Consider the following 10,952-nt stretch of genomic DNA (forward strand, 5'->3'; position numbering starts at 1 on the left):
TCGGGTTTGCAATGTGCAGGAAAAAATACTGTGTAAAAATGGTGGAGTTTTCATTATTTCTTTGGTATTTTCTGCGCTGGTCTTGCTGTTCTTATGAGCAGCTGTGGCCTGTGTCTGCTATCAGCAGCGTGATGCTTTTTCCATAGATTGTAATTTGTAGGCTGTCATGGAGCCACCGAGTTTCTCTGGGGTTGTTAATTAGGACTGACCTTCACTGTGCGAGTTGTCAAAACAAAAGAAGTAACTGGAGAGCTTTAAGGCACTTTTTCAGTCCATTTGAAGTCCGTGCTTGGTGTTTATGTAACACACAATACATCTGTCTGTGCATACTTATGCAGGGATTAACCGTGACAAGAATGAAACCTGTTTGAAGTGTTAGCAATTTCGTATTAACTCTAGTCCTCCTGTAATCTCTAGTAGCAGAATTCAAAGGGGGCACAGTGTTATATTGCCTGTGTGGCCTATGGTTCTCAATCTGCTGCCTCAGTAGGATAAAATGCATAATATGACTGCACTGCTTGACTTTTCAGTGACTTGTCATTTTTCTAAATTATTTTGACTGAATCAATTTTTTCCCCTTTCAAAAGCTGATCCTGGGATCAACGTATCTTACTGCATATTCATAAGCTGTTGCCACTGTCCCTGTACCAGGTAACTTTCTTTATATTTCATCAAAAATGTCCTGAGAAGTTCTCGCCTATTTCTTTAGCTGTCTCAGTGTTAATCACTTTATGGGAAAAAAATGACATGAAATGTTTTTTTTTTATATATATATACGTAAAAATATATTTTAAAATGCTTTATAACCTGAAAGGGGGGTGAAAAACCCGCTTAAGAACATTTTTGAAAGTGTTACAGCTGACACTATAATTGTAAAGTCTCTTGAAAACCTGGCATTATAATAGATGTGTTTAAAGACGTACTCTTGATTATGTATAGTTGAAGAAATATTTTTGCGGTTGCAGTGTATCCACGGAGATAGTTACAAAGTATGGAGCAGTTTAAACTGGAGAGTAGCTTTTCAGGAGTAACACCCCTAATTCTGTAACTTCCGTTAGTGGACTCTGCCATGGCATTTGGTGAACTGGCTTTGGCTTCAACCTTATCATGTTTCACTTCCTAATACTTTCCATACTGGCCTCTCAGATTCCCAGCTTCCACCCACCTATCTCCTGGTCATCATCCCCATGACCCAATACAGCTCTGTGAAGCGAACCTCCAATCCTACAAAATACTGGATTTAATTAGTTTAGGTGGAAGCTTTCCTGAATTTGAGTGTTCACAGGGCTTGAGTTGTTGAAGCTTTTCCAGCTCCATCAAATGCTTTTCCTTTTGTGCTATGGCTATAGAGCACCCAGATTTTTTATTTTTTTCCAGGTGCTAAATAAGTTCATAGCTTCTTCTTTCGTGGTTTAGCTTAGTTACTAATGTTACAGATAGAGGTAGTTTTATGCCGTGATATCAGTAAGATGATAATGCAGCATAATTTTATTTTAGGCAGCATAACGTGCCCGACTATAATCGGGCAGCAGCATCTTCATTTCCACTAGTTAGTTAACCTTCTCTTTCTCTTATCTTCAGCAATGGCAACTTCTAGCAGCAGCAGCAGCGAGGAGGAGCGTAGTCTTCGGGAATGTGAACTTTATGTCCAAAAACACAACATCCAGCAACTTCTGAAGGATTGCATTGTACAGTTATGCACAGTGAGACCTGAAAGACCCATGGGATTCCTCAGAGAATACTTTGAAAGATTGGAGAAGGTAAAAATGTGTAGTGGGAGGAGAGTGGAACAACCTAAATTTACATCATCTCTTTGTGATTTAGAGACTGACCTTCAGATTTGACTGATGTTCGTATTGGCCGTTTGAAATTGGAGCTGATGCTTTTGGAAAACAAATCCTATTTTCCAGTAGTTTATGCCAGTTGATTGTGGTGTAAAAGCACCTCTGTCATAACAAAGCACATGGGGCAGAACATAAGCTGACAAGGAGACTTACCCAGCTGGGATGCAGATGTAATCCAATCTAATGCTTACTCATAGAAGCTAATAGATAGTGTACGTGATTGTGTCTGTAGTTAGATGATAACTGTGGTGTTTGACCTTGGTTGGACAGTGGAGATAGGCATTTGGTTTCTTGTATAGAGGCAAATGGTTTACAATAATTTGGGTACAACACAGAAGTAATAGGCCAGTGGTAGTTATCCAGGCCTAGCTGAAGTCAAACGGAAGTATTTGTGTTCTAAACCTCTAGGAGAGCAAGCCTGTTTCTGCCTTCTCTTGGGAGTTCAGTGTCCGTGTTTTGCTTTGTTGTTCCTTTTGTGTTTGTCCTCAAGGTCTCTTAGGTGTTTTTGTTGTTGTCGTTGATGGAAGCATTCTGGGATCTTGGGAATGGAAAGCATTTTGTCATCTTGGTGCTCATATTTGAAACAGTGATTTCATGTTCTTTTGAACGGTTCATTTTATATATTGGTATCTAAGCAGATAGGAAAAGAAGCTGCTGTGAAAATGGGAGGTTTTAAAGGCTGATGCAGAGGAAAGGTTAGATACAATGACTCTATTCAGAAACACACATTTAGTAAATAATGTAGCTGTTACCTCCTACAGCAGTCATTTGCAGGTGCTGCCTTCAGCACTTGTTGTATATGGGAGTTATATATTTTTCTTATTTTTTTTGGTTCTAGCTAGTTACTAATTGCTGATGTAAAGAAGAAAGAAATTAACACTAGAGATCATAAATATGTATAGTGGAAATTGTCTTATGATGGAAGTGTTCAAGGTAGATACTAGAAAATGACCAAATGGTGCAAACTAACCTCCTATAACTCATAATGTATTTGAGGAACATTTTGCTTATTAAATGAACAAGAACTCTGTAATATGTCTGACTTTTTTTGTATAGTTGCATCTCAAGTACATTCTCTTTCAGAGAGAATACCAGCAGCAAACCAGGTAGTAATCAGGTTCTTAAAAATCGATTGTTCCTGCCTGTTACAGTGCCTCATTCCTGACCTTGGATTCTTGGGTTTCTAAGTACTGATAGATTAAGAATTGTTAAAACATCACCACAAGTGTTGGTATACAAAACTTTACAAAGTAAAGTGCATTACTGCACTTAGAATAAAATGTAAACCAATCCATATGTAGGGATATAAAATAGGAATATTTGGATGCTTTTGTGTAGTGGACTTACAGTCAACATGCGTTATTTAAGACTAAAGGAAAATTAATTTGTTTTTAGCAAGACAACAAGTCTAGCTCTGAACTTAATCACATATATTCTGGAGTTAAATAACTCTTGATGATTTTATTCTGGTGCAAATAAGCTGTCTATGTACTCGGTCAGCCTACAAGGATGCTGAAAATAAAACTGGTTAGGTAATGGTTTTTACCCTTAAATTACTCTTAGAATTTTGGTCAATGTTTTTTATTAGGAGTTGTGTTGGCATGAATTATACATGCACACTAGTGCAGCTGTAGCTACAAGTGAAAATGTAGCATTTTTCTTCTTTTGTTCTTGAATTTAAAGAGTGCTATGGCTTTCTCTAAGTAATTTCACCATGCAGTCTAATGGATTGGTCTTAGTTTAACCAGGTAATGTGGTACTGTAATAGCTATCAAGTAACAGAACCGTGAACATCCTGTGCTACGTTAGCAAACTCCCCTGACAGCCGTGTCTGGAAAGCACAAATGCTAAGTGCTATTATTAACCAGCTCTAGCCTGGTACTTAGCTCTGGTAAAGCAAAAATGTTTGAAACCGAATCTGGTTCACCTGCCCGAAGTCATGTCTGTTAAATCTTTAATAAAGCAGAGCAACTTTTCAATATACTTTCTAAATATGTTCATCTGTTAGGCTGGATGAAATTGAGGTTGAGATATAGTATGGGTTTTTTTAAGATTGAATTTTGAAGGAACACCATTTAAAACTGAAGCAAGGTTGCTATTTTCTCTCTAGTTACCCTGACAAGTCATCTCTTCCACAGTGTGCAAACACAGAGCTGATTCCCTGTCATGTTATTAAAATACGTTGAAGATGCTTAAACATGCTTTTGAATTTATGTTCAGAAACATTCAAATTTCTGCCTCTGACATTGTTGTAGCTTCTATAGAAATTCAGGTGTCCTCTTCTGAGTTATGAAAGCCGTTCCGTGAATCTAATTACTACACATTGATTGTATAAATGTTTTTATTTTATCTGTTTGTGGTGTACTAAGGCCTCTGTTCTTTTTGCTGTGCAAACATGTCTGGTAACACCAATGCATACTAAAAGCTAATAGCTGTCCAGTGCTGTGCTTGGCTCTGTGATGCAGTTTGAGCTATGGAAATTTAATGTAGAGATCATTATTACAGCCTGCCAGATTAATCTTGGATATTGGACATGGCTGTCCGCTGGAATAAGTGCATGCTTGAAATATTGCGTGTAATGCAGTTATGTACATAGTAGGCTTTATAGAAAGCTGGAATTATAAAGTGCGATTGACATCTAGTCACGGTGCCTGTTCCCCACCACCTGCCCTGCCTCCACGGATACATACCTGAATATCTTCTTATTTCCTAAGGGCTTTTTTTTTTTTTTTGCACAACATGGTGGTTAAGAAGGATATACTGTGCAGCTGTGAATTTAGCGTAGAGATTTTAACACTGCTTTTTTAGCTTCTGAGTGTTTGTTTTTTTAAAAAATATGTGGAGAGCTGATACAAATAAATGCTAATTAGCCAAAAGAAGTCGAGACTGTTTCTGGTTTAATGATGATTACCAGATGCCAGACTATACAGTGTAAAACATAGTTCTGAAATTGTGAAGATATTCTTCAGTAGCTGATAGACTTAAATACAAGTATGTGAAATCTAATCACTTTAATATTTCTCACTTGTAATAACTTAAATGGAATTAATAACCATTTCTTACTTGTCAGGAAAAATAAAATTTACAGTTAGTGGTCACTGACACTGAAAACTTTCAACTGCTTCATCAGCTGAAAGACAGGATCAACACTTCTATGTAAGAAATAGGCTAACTTGATTACTAATCCTTTTTAAAATCCTGGTAATGGTTATACCGATCAGTACAGAGCAAAATGAATGCCTTTGTCCGTTATGCGTTTAATCTGAGGAGCTTCTAAACCTGAACAAATACGTTTTCTCACTTGTAAACAGTGGCTAAATTCTAAAGTAACTGAGAATAACAACTGCCACTCTTTCTTCAGGTCCTAGTGTAATTTTTCTCTGATCTGGTCGTCTAATATACGTAGTTTAGTATGAGAAATTATAAAAGGTATATTTTAAAAAGATGAATACCTGAAAAGCTACTGCTATTAAAACAATGAGATTTTAGCACATCACTTACTCCACAGCACAGTGTTGTCTTGCAATATGTAATGTGAATATATGGAGATTTGTCTCATTCAGGGGTAATCTTCCTCTTGATGCGTGTGTATGTAGACTATTTAGAATAGCTGGTATATTTTAAGTTACTGTATTATCTTACCCACCTGTAACTTGTTTCTAAGTCCATGCCCTACCTTAACATACTTCTTTTTGATAGAGTAATGTTAAATCTCAGATCAGGCAGAAGTTATCAGTTGTACTTTTTCTGTTAGTGCAGTTTCCTCATTCCTCGAGTGGGCCATTACCCTGGTGAGTCTCTTGTTGAACAGTGTTTTGATACACAGCTCCCTTGCTAAATGCTGCTGAAGTGCTTCTATCTCTGAAAGTTACAGGATCTCAGTATTTTTATACTTTATATGATACTGGAAAAATACAGCAGCTGGTGTTCACTTATTTAAAAGGCATCAAGTTTTTTTTTATGGGTTAAGTATGCCCTATGTGAATGAACAGTATGTTTCTGTGGTTAGTGGTGTTGCCCACTTTGTAGAGAGGCAGGTTAAACCGAACACTCGCTACCGCTAAGCTATTTTTAGCTTCATCTCAGTTGAGACTTGTTTCTCTAAAATCGAAGATAGAAGCAAGGTTTTAAATGTTTTACTCCCATCATGTTGAAATGTAGCACTATTTAATCAATGGGCAAAAAGCAGGAAGTGAAATGTAATTCGGTGGATCAGTGCTTGCTCTTTGACTATCTGAGAGGTGTAAAATGTAAACTCACTGTAATGGTTATCTGATGTCCCTTTCCTTAAAGTGCTGTTGTTATACATAGCCTCTGTGCACCTCCGGAGTGGAGCGTGGCAGCCAAGCAGCAAGCTGCCCAGCTGGGCAGGGGATGGTTTGATCAAGGACACTGGGACAAACCCAGCTTTTAAAAATGCCGTGAGCTCTCAGAGAAGAGATGACTCCTTGTTCTTTTAAGGCATGTCCCAAAACCCTGTTTCCTTAAGGCTGGGAAAGTCATTTGAGCTGTTATGATGCAAATACTCTGGCTCCAAGGTTGGCTTTTTTGTTTGTTTGCTTTTTTTTTTTTTAAAATCTGATTTTAGTTGGTTAAGGTAAATCTTCTGTTACATAGAAGAATCAAATTTCTGTGTGTCAAGTTAGATAGACTTCTATTTTATTGTAAGTATGCTAGTCTTCTACAGTATCACTAAAACACAGCCCAACAGGTAACTGAGGGAGGTAAGGAAAATGTGTAACATCGTGCAGAGTTGACAGGTCAGTCAGTGGTTTGTGGAAAGAAACCCTACTGTTTGGCCTCTAGCATCCTTCCTCCAGCTCTTTTGTAAGCAGCGTTCATATTTCTTTCTCCTAAAATAACTGTTGGTTATTGAGTATCAAGTTGGTCTATGACTTGACCTTGTTTCAGAAGCTTCTCATGTAACATGGATTTCTGAGGAATTGCTCTTCTGTCTTTCAAATCAAAAAAGGCTTAACACCTCGCAGCTGAGGGAAAGAACTGCTGGGTTTACAGTCTATAGCATTTGCAGGACGTCTTTATTGCTTGTTGAATACACTAATGGAAAGTACAATCAATTTGTTTGTACTTCTTAACTTAGTAAACTATAGTGTAACTTATTCATATCACAATGGTGTTTATTTTAATGTTATGAATGAAAGGCATATCTACCATCTGTTTTGAAAGGCCTTTGATCTTGGTTGCTGTAGTCTCCTGTTTGCCTTAATGTGGGAGTAACAGTACGCAGGAAGCTCCCTTGCACTGGCAGACTAAATTGGAATATGACATATGATGGCTTTTTTCTTTACTGGATTATGTGACACAAACATGTCTTCCTTCCTGTTTAGGAGGAAACAAAACAGTTGTTGAATCAACAGAAGTCTGGTTCTCGCTCAGACTCACGGGAGGATGAAATCTCTCCTCCTCCTCCTATGAACCCTGTGGTTAAGGGTCGAAGAAGGCGTGGGGCCATCAGTGCAGAAGTCTATACAGAAGAGGATGCTGCATCTTATGTTAGAAAGGTGCTCTAACTTTTAAAAGTTGCTACAAATTGCATCTACAATCCGAGAGTTTATCTAAGACCACCTTCTGTCCAGTGTGTTAAGTAACATGAAGCTCCTGTAGCCTGTTAAGTCTTGTGATAACTGTAAAAAGCAGACCTGTGTCTGCTGTTTAATTGGAGGTTAGAATAAACTGTCATGCAATTACATCATTTACGCATAACTTGGACCTGTTCCCTTTGAAGTAGTATATATTTAGATATATGTATATTTATGTATTTTATATATATAAACAAAGTGCTTCCAGTTCCTCAACAGCTGCAACAACATTACATTCAACCTAATGGCAGAGCAGGCTTGCTGCCATTCATAGGAAAACACAAGTTGAACTGATACTTGTCCTGTTGCAAAAAAAACCTTATAAACTTAGCATGAAATGATGATTTTACAGTTGCATAAAATAATAAAAGATTTTATTTACCTTCTGCACAAACTGGCTGTAAACGTTGACTATATTTGTATTTACATCTATAGTGCTTGAAAGAAACTGGAAAAACTCAAAACGGTGTTTTGTAGCAATTTAAATAATTTATTTACCCTGGGGAATGCCAAAATTTTTCTTGAAAAAATGAATCAGTTACTTTTTCTGATTTATATCCTAGGTTATTCCAAAAGATTATAAGACTATGGCTGCTTTGGCAAAAGCTATTGAGAAGAATGTGCTGTTTGCCCATCTTGATGATAATGAACGAAGGTAGGAATAAGTCTTTGTAATCTTAAAGTGCAGACTTCGGAAAAAGTCATAACGTACAAAGTTGCACTGCCTTTTTACAACAGTCAGTGTAACCATACAGAGGCATAGGAAAAGTACTGACGGGTTGGAGGCACAGATATATGAATGCATGCATGCGTGGCAGTTGTCCAGGCATTTGTCTAATTTTGGTATCCTTTTCTTCAGTGACATCTTTGATGCAATGTTCCCTGTCACTTACATTGCAGGAGAGACTGTCATTCAGCAAGGCAAGTGACAATGTTTACATTGATGAATATGTTGGAGATGGTGACCAGGCTCTGACCTAGTACTCTTACTAGTTTTTGAGGGTTTTTTTTGAAAATAAAATAATTGTCTGGATGCAGTGACCCTTTCTGGTTACATTGCCTGAAGCACAGCTCATACTAAAGTGAGGAGTGGAGCAATTGTAGGAAGATGCAGTTTCATTGTGTATGGTATCTGTTGGAAATACTGTCATTTGGTGGCTCTGTAGAACATGTTATGTCAGTTTATGGATCCTGTATGCCTTTCCAGTAGTCCTGGAAATGCTGCTGATCTCCCGCATAGCAGTAGATGTCCCCTTTCACAGGACTGAGGAGTGCAAAATCAGCAAAATGTGAAATTTCACCCTGCAAGCTGTGCAAAAATTTGTTTCTGTCAACCTTATTAGATTCTAAACATCGAAGTTGGCAGAGATGCCAGTTCTGTGAAACATGAATGTTTGCATAGCTTTACTCTCTTCTTAGTGTGTATTCAGTTATTCAGTGGTGTTTTTTTTTTTTTCTTTCTTCTTTAGGTGATGAAGGTGATAACTTCTATGTTGTTGATCAAGGAGAAATGGATGTAAGCATTACTGGTAGTTTTATTAATGATATGTTCATTCCTAGCAGAAGAATAAGCTGATATGTGTAGGTCTCTTCTACAGATCCTTCATTTAGCAGCTTTTCTCCTAATAAATTCTTACTTGTAGAAGCATATTTTGCTTTGGAGCCTCTTTGCTCCTTAACAGCTCAGTCTGGCTGCACAGACTGAGTTGTGTTGAGTTTCAAAATGAATGATTTGGACATCAGCACAATACTAATGCTTTACAAGAACAGGGTGGAGTCTAGCTGAGGTGTGGGACAGGCTTTAAGAATGACCAGGCTTTTTATTTTCCAGTCTAGCTAATCCATAGCTTTCTCTGACAGAGACTTTGTTGAGATTTTATTTCCTGTCCAAGGGGTCTCGGGAGTCTGCGTGTGTAGTCTCTCTGCATGTGATGTAGAAGAGTCCCTTTGTGGATGAAAGTAAAAATTGTGACTGGGACTGGGGTTGGCTGTGAAGTGTTGATGAAACCCTGAAATGGTCAACTCTGACTGTATAGATGTGAGAATGTCCCTTTACTATAAAGGAAATAGGGGGTATTGCAGGAGCTCCATGTCATCTCTGACCAGCTCACAAGACACTGTGGGCCTTGACTTACCACCATGCACTGCCTTTCAGGTTTATGTGAACAGCGAGTGGGCAACCAGCGTTGGCGAGGGTGGAAGCTTTGGAGAGCTTGCCCTTATATACGGAACTCCACGTGCTGCAACTGTCAAAGCGAAGACGAATGTGAAGTTGTGGGGCATTGATAGAGATAGCTATAGAAGGATCCTGATGGCAAGTATTTTTCTAGCTGATGTGTAGCTTATGCCATTGACTCAAGTAGCTGTGTGCATAACTTGGAATTATACTTTTGGTTTTACTGTTCACTCAACTTATACTGGTCATCTGACCTTCTACCTGTGCCTGTCCTTTGCTGGAGTTATTTACTCAAAATCCTGCTATCTCTTTTGTAATCAGAAAGCCGATCACTCAGCATACGTTTATCAGGCACGGGGCAAGGGGGGAACCTTGCATTAGTGAGCAATAAAATGCCAATGCAGTATTAAACTGGACTTAAAATGTAATACCTACTGGTTAACTTGCCAGATGTTTTGATTCTGCTCTGTATTTAGCTTGCTATTTGTAAGTAGTGTGTGTGAACAGCAACTGTAACTAACTTGAGCAAGTGTTGTGAATTTTGGTAAGGTTATACAGTTAGAATGCATTTAAGAAACATCAAGGCTGCCATAAATGCAAAGTACTTTCTGAAGATTGTTCAACTCTGAAATATTACTGCAATAATTAAATTTGAAAACACTTAATCTTGTGGGTGTGGGGTCTGTGAGAGGATGCAATATGTCTGGTTAAACTTATTTTTGTCTTGAGTTTTATTTGAAGCCTCATGTAAAATGTGAAGTAGAAAGAGAACTTACTTTGTGTGCTTGTTTGTTGTTTTTTTTTTTGTAGGGGAGTACTTTGAGAAAGAGAAAGATGTATGAGGAATTCCTTAGTAAAGTATCTATATTGGGTAAGTGAGAAGATTTTTTGTTCTGAAGTGGAATAGATTGCCATATTGTAATAAAGCTGTTACGCAGCATTATTGTGATTACAGGCTATTGCAGTTGAGAAGGCGGAGTTACCGAATGCCTTCATTGCTTCAGTCTTTACTGCTAAGGCAGGCCCTCAGGAATTCCAGAACCTTGGAGATAAGAGGGGAAGCCTGGAGAAAGGAATACTTTCCCTTGGTCGAGGAGGATCGGGTTAGAGATCGTTTAGGCAAACTGGACACCCACAAATCCATGGGCCCCAATTGGATGCGCCCATGAGTGCTGAGGGAGCTGGCAGATGTTATTGCTGAGCCACTCTCCATCATCTTTGAAAGGTCATGGAGAACAGGAGAGGTGCCTGAGGGCTGGAGGAAAGCCAGTATCACTCCAGTCTTCGAAAAGAATAAGAAAGAGGACCTGGGGAACTACAGGCCAGTCAGCC

General features: G+C 38.4%; 1 protein-coding gene across 1 annotated transcript; it reads left to right on the plus strand.

The window, feature by feature from the left end:
• Nucleotides 1–586: 586 nt before the first annotated feature.
• On the plus strand, nucleotides 587–10,723 carry LOC104156167 (cAMP-dependent protein kinase type I-alpha regulatory subunit-like; the record flags this gene model as incomplete). The annotated part of the gene is made up of 9 exons (XM_009696526.1): nucleotides 587–651; nucleotides 1,582–1,760; nucleotides 7,193–7,366; nucleotides 8,008–8,099; nucleotides 8,304–8,365; nucleotides 8,914–8,960; nucleotides 9,600–9,758; nucleotides 10,431–10,491; nucleotides 10,586–10,723. Coding segments are annotated over exons 2-9 (910 nt in total), but the record flags the coding sequence as incomplete, so codon positions are not given.
• Between the last annotated feature and the right edge of the window lie 229 nt (nucleotides 10,724–10,952).

The sequence above is a fragment of the Cariama cristata genome, unplaced genomic scaffold (assembly GCF_000690535.1).
Source record: "Cariama cristata isolate BGI_N322 unplaced genomic scaffold, ASM69053v1 scaffold19903, whole genome shotgun sequence".
Classification (NCBI taxonomy): Eukaryota; Metazoa; Chordata; class Aves; order Cariamiformes; family Cariamidae; genus Cariama; species Cariama cristata.